The sequence below is a fragment of the Psammomys obesus genome, unplaced genomic scaffold (assembly GCF_907164565.1).
Source record: "Psammomys obesus unplaced genomic scaffold, mPsaObe1.curated_primary_1811, whole genome shotgun sequence".
NCBI lineage: Eukaryota > Metazoa > Chordata > Mammalia > Rodentia > Muridae > Psammomys > Psammomys obesus.
Window position 1 is genome coordinate 10,478,099 of NW_026585987.1, and position 6,132 is coordinate 10,484,230.

Consider the following 6,132-nt stretch of genomic DNA (forward strand, 5'->3'; position numbering starts at 1 on the left):
CTCCAAAATGCAGGAGGAAAACTATTTATTCACAAGTACACAATAAGCAGACATCCATATATAACATATCAAATGTGGCATTTCAATTCTCTAGGCATCTAACTACCCTCTGAGAATATCCCTTGTTATTTAACAAAATAATTTTCTAATCATTCTAAAACTGGCCTCTTCTATCCAGGGGCTAGTTTTTTTAAGATATAATTTAGGGGGAAAATATAATACTTTTTAAGGCAACTGCTGACTTCTCCAACTCTGAAAAAAAAAAAAAAAAGAACATTCCCCTAAAATACTTCTTAAAAAATATCATCCTCACAAAAATGCAGACCATACTTATATGTTCCAACAGTTTTTGCAAAGATTACATAATACAGCAGAAAGAACTTTCATTTCTAAAAGAAAAAATTACACCAATAATACCTTCCTGAGTGTCAGAATTAACAGCACTGACTGCTGCATATGTTTGTATGACTATATAATAGAAACAGTAATTCAAAGCAATAAAAATATTGCTTTGTGAGTGTGACTGAGGATTTTTAATCACCTCTTTCTTGTGTTGTTTTATTTTCCCCATTGTCTTTGTTTTATTCTAAGGCAAGGGCTTGCTGTGACGCCCAGGCTGGCTTTAAACTTACAACTTCCCTGCCTTAGCCTTCCCAGTGCTAAGATTATAGGCATTTGCTACCACACCTGACACTAAAATGCTTCCTCACCATATACTGCTCATACTCTTGCGATTATACTATTACACATTCCAGTCCCTTGTCAGTCACAAAATGATACTCTAGTAATATTTCTGCCTTTTTGCTTTTAAAGAGAGATTTCATACCTATTTAAAATTGAAACTATTTTTCATTTCACTGAATAGGTCCAAAAATAGCTATTTAGAAATATGTTTATAAATTGTTTGCTGCAAAGTTATAAACAAGAAGCATTAGTCAGCTGTGGTAGATTATACCTGTCCAGATGAGAGGCAGGAAGTTAGCCTTGAGGCCAGCCTGGGCTAAAAGTAAGACCTTGGTCAAAAAGAAGGGAAAGAAATGTTTCAAGGTTCTTCATACTTTCAAAAATAATTTAAAAAATGTATGGGAATCTATCTCAGAAGCAGAGTAGCATGCTAATCCAGTTTAGCCTCCCCCCTGAAAGAAAAAAAGGAAACTCTTTTTTGGCCATGATAATGTAGGAGTAGAATTTACTGACAATTTGTAAATGTCGTTCATCTTTACAAATAACTGACATGTGGAAAAGAGGACTCAATCTTAACAGTAAAATGAAACCATCACTCTGACACACTAGTATTCATATAGTCATCAAATACTGAAGAAGACAGTTACCACTTTTTAACTTTAAAGTCAAAACAGAAGCACAAATTAGAACAACAAAGTTCAAAGAAATGTTCAGGATACATACATTTGCATGCATTTTTAGGCAAACTTTCAAATATTTCAAATATTCAAATGTTCACACATAACCAAGTGATAATTTTGAATCTAAATGGATGTCAGAAATATTTGAGATTTCCGAACATTTATACTAGTGAAGAAAAACAAGGAAGAACGACAACAGCAGAATCATAGGAGGGAAAGAAATCATATCCTTTCTTTATCACAAAACAAAGTCTGCAAGTTGGCACTGTAGTAACAGTGCCTGCCAACCTACTCACTATTCAAGAACACACTTTCCAAATGGTGTCTTTAAGTGGTACTCATCCAATTAAATGTTTATCAATCAAAACACATCTCACTTACGACGCTAACCTTAAGTGCACTCTGAAACTTGCAGAAGCTCAGTCCACTCACTAAAGAACAATGCCGCTACCTGATTTTTTATATGCTTCATCTAAAAAGTCGTTTTACAAACCAGAGTTTTTCTCTTCCTCCACAGTGGGTATTCTCATGTCATCTAAGCAGTTAGCAGCAACCAAAAAAAAAAAAAAAAAAAAAAAGATTTAAACCTCTTTTCATTGTTACTGCCTCATCGGGCTTTGATAAAGACAGAGCCATCTGGGGTGGAAGAGCCCTCTTCCTTCTCGTTTACTATCTCTACAGTCCCAGAAGCTGACACAATAACCATTGTTTTATTTGCCGATACTGACTTCTGTTTTTCTGCAACAGCTGCACAGACAGCAACGATCTCATCACTTTCAAAGTCATAGTCAGGGATAGACCCTGGTGAGACGTCTGTTCCTTCTGCTGGAATTTCTTTTTTTTCAATCCTCTTTGCTACTTTCTGCTGTTCCTGGAGCTTTCTTGCCCAAGAAAGGTCTTCCTTCCATATTTCAGGGTTCATTGGATATATGTGGAGGGCTACTTGAAAACTTCGAATTGCCTGGGGGAAAAAGATTTTTTTTATTTGGGTTATTTCTAAATATCATCTTGTTACATACAATTACATACACAGAAGTAAACATGGGTATATATGCACCCATATATATATACTCTGGTATACTACAATAATTATACAAAAGATAGACTTCTGTCATAATAACCAAATAATTACAGAAAAAAATACAAAAGTGTGAGGGGAAACACTGGCAAATGCTAGTGGATAAAAAGCCACTAAATTATGGGCACTGCTACTAAGTTTTGAGCATCTCAATGGCATCTTACACTATGACCACATAAGATTTATCCCTCAGATGGTAATCACACAGTTCAATACGGGACAATTGATATAATATACCACATAATACAATATAAGATGAAAATCATAAACCCTATCCCAACAGATGAAGAAATATCACTTGAAATTTTTCAGTATCTTTTCAGTGATAAAAATCAAGAATTAATAAAAGCCTTGCCTAGAACATCCAAAACAAATACCACACTCAACAGTGAAAAACTGGGTACTTTCCTACAAGATCAGGAATGAGGACAGCTCTTCCTCTTTTTTTTAATTTTATTTTGGAGATTATATTATATAATTACATCATTTCTCCCCTCCCTGTCCTCCCTCTAAATGTTCTCATATGCCCCCTCTTTGTTCTCTTTCAAATTCTTTTTTTATTAATTGTTATTACATGCACATATGCATGTATATATTCCTAAATATAATCTTCTTGGACTATATAAATGTTACTTGTATGTATGTTTTCAGAGCTGACCATTTGGTATTAAACAACCAATTGGTATGCTATTCCCACTTCTATTCATGACTGAACTCTAAGTCCCATTCAGAGAATCAGGAAAGAAAAATACAAATCACACAAATGGGGAGAAAGAAGTAAAATTACACCTATTGGTAGATGAAACCCTAAAGACGCCACAAGAAGACTGCCAGAACTGCCTGTCATGGGTCAGGAAGCTGATGTAGGAAAATGACTTGTACCAAGGAGGTCAGGTCTGGACAAAACAGTGCATCTAAGTAAAAACAAAACAAAACAAAACGAAACGAAACGAAAACAAAAATCTATTAAGACTTATAAACTCTACAAAGCTGCAATATATGGAATCAACATACAAGGCTTGATTATTCCTCTACACACTGGGAACTATGTGAAGAAAAAAAAATTGGATGAGTTCATATACAAAAGCAACTACTAAGACATGAAAGGCTTACACCCTAAAACCCACAAACCATGGCTAAAGGAAACTAAAGACACAAAGGAGCAATATCCCGTGCTCATGAGTTAGAAAAGTTAATGCCAATAAAATGCATATACTAGCCACAGCAAAACTACAGATTCAGTATAACACCTACCGACAGCCCGATGTAATTTTAATAGAAACAGAAAGGAAAATTCTGAAATTCATATGGGACTACAAAAGACCTAGAATTATCAAATCAATTTTGAAGAAAGACAAAGCCAAAAGCATTGCACTTCCTGATTTCCAAAACGTGTTACAAAGTTACTGCACAAAAAAATAGTAGTTCACTGATGCAAAGAAATACAGAAAATGGGACCTCATGAAACTGAAAAGCTTCTGTAAAGCAAAAGACACTGTCATCAAAACAAATAGACAGCCTACAGATTGGGAAAGAATCTTCACCAACCCTTTATCTGACAGAGGGCTAATATCCAGTATATATAAAGAACTAAAGAAGCAGAAAAGCAACAAACCAAGTAATCCACTTAAAAAATGGGGAACAGAGCTAAACAGAGAATTCTCGAAAGAGGAACATCGAATGGCAGAGAAACACTTAAAGAAATGCTCAACCTCATTAGCCATTAGGGAAATGCAAATCAAAACGACCCTGAGATTTCACCTTACACCCATCAGAATGGCCAAGATGAAAAACTCAAGTGATAGCACATGCTGGAGAGGTTGTGGAGAAAAGGGAACCCTCCTCCATTGCTGGTGGGAATGTAAACTGGTTCAACCACTTTGGAAGTCAATCTGGCGCTTTCTCAGACAACTAGGAGTAGTGCTACCTCAAGACCCAGCTATACCACTCCTAGGTATATACCCAAAATTTGCTCAAGTACACAACAAGGACATTTGTTCAACCATGTTCGTAGCAGCTTTATTTGTAATAGCCAGAACTTGGAAACAACCCAGATGTCCATCAACGGAGGAATGGATACAGAAATTGTGGTATTTTTACACAATGGAATACTACTCAGCAATCAAAAAGGAGGAAATCATGAAATTTGCAGTCAAGTGGTGGGATCTAGAAAAGATCATTCTGAGTGAAGTATCCCAGAAGGAGAAAGACAAACTTGGTATATACTCGCTTATATAGACCTACAAGATATGATAAACATAATGAAATCTACACACCTAAAGAAGATAATCAAGAAAGTGGACACAGGCGAAGGTGATTAATCCTCATTTAGAAAGACAAATGGGATGTGCATTGAACTTATGACAGGAGTCTACCACAAAAGGCATCTGAAAGACTCTACCTAGCAGTGTTTCAAAGCAGACACTAAGACTCATAACCAAACCCTCGGCAGAGTGCAGGGAATCATATGAAAGAAGGGAAGTTAGTATGATGTGGAAAGGATAGGAGCTCTACAAGGACCAAACATATCTGGGCACAGGGTCTTTTCTGAGACTGACACTCAACCAAGGACCATCTATGGATATAACCTAGAACTTCTGCTCGGATGTGGCCCATGGTAGCTCAGTAACCAAGTAGTTTTCCAAAGTAAGGGGAACACGGACTATTTCTAACAGGATTTCAAGGGCAGGCTGTTTGACACACACACACACACACACACACACACACACACCCCGGGAAGGAGCAGTCTGTTAGGCCACAGAGGAGGACTTTGCAGCCAGCCCTGAAGATACCTGATAAAACAGGGTCAGATGAAAGGGGAGGAGGTCCTCCCTTATCAGTGGACTTGGAAAGGGGCAGGGAGGAGACCAGGGAGGGAGTGTGGGGTTGGGGAGGGAATGAGGGAGCGAAATACAGCTGGGACACAGAGTTAACAAAATGTAACTAAAAAGAAAAAAAAAAAATAAACCAGAAAAAAAAATAAAAAAAAAAAAAAAAAGAAATACAGAGTTATGCAAACAAAGCATCCAGCACAAGAATTATCATAGCATTAAAACTACCAACTAAAATGAGACTGGGAAAATAGGAAAAACATTGGGGAAGTAAGACTTTTAAGCAGTGAGTATCACAAACAGCCACACACACAAAAAAAAAGGTGATAATGACAGATGCCACACCAGAAAAGGCAGGCCCAAACTAATTTCAGCACTGGTGACTAAGGGCCACATAAGTGAACAGAACCAGTGTTTATAAACAGCTACCTACTTGTTTTCTAACTTTCCTTTCCTTTCCTAGGCTCCAGTAAAGCCTAAATGTTTTCAGTAATCCCATTCTTTTTTTCTTGAACCATGATCTTATTTTTTCATCCTCTGTCACCCTCAACTAGAATTCTCTTAACAAGCCTTTCCTTCTCTGCTTTGCTCTTGTCCTCCTGCTTTCTCACTCTCCCATTCCACTAGATATATGTATTTCCTGCAAGTATTTTCCAAAGAGGAGAAGTGTAGGATACAATGATATAAAATTGAAAATAGGGTAAAAGGGGGAGAGGAAAGGGAAGCAGGGAAAATAACACTAAGGATATTTGATGACATGCCCTTGAGGAATCATATTATTTTTATGTACCTAAAATTACAGATAATGCATTTGTGTGTGTGTGTGTGTGTGTGTGTGTGTGTGTGTGTGTGTGTGTGT

General features: G+C 36.8%; 1 protein-coding gene across 5 annotated transcripts in view; it reads right to left on the minus strand.

Moving 5' to 3' along the window:
• Window positions 1-1,169: 1,169 nt before the first annotated feature.
• Window positions 1,170-6,132, minus strand: part of Ttc33 (tetratricopeptide repeat domain 33) — a 37,026-nt gene continuing 32,063 nt past the window's right edge. For all 5 annotated transcript variants that reach the window (XM_055601128.1, XM_055601127.1, XM_055601131.1 and 2 more), the window contains exon 5: window positions 1,170-2,325. In XM_055601128.1, the coding sequence (XP_055457103.1) occupies window positions 1,972-2,325 (354 nt within the window). In that variant the 3' untranslated portion in view covers window positions 1,170-1,971. The remainder of the gene's footprint in view (window positions 2,326-6,132) is intronic.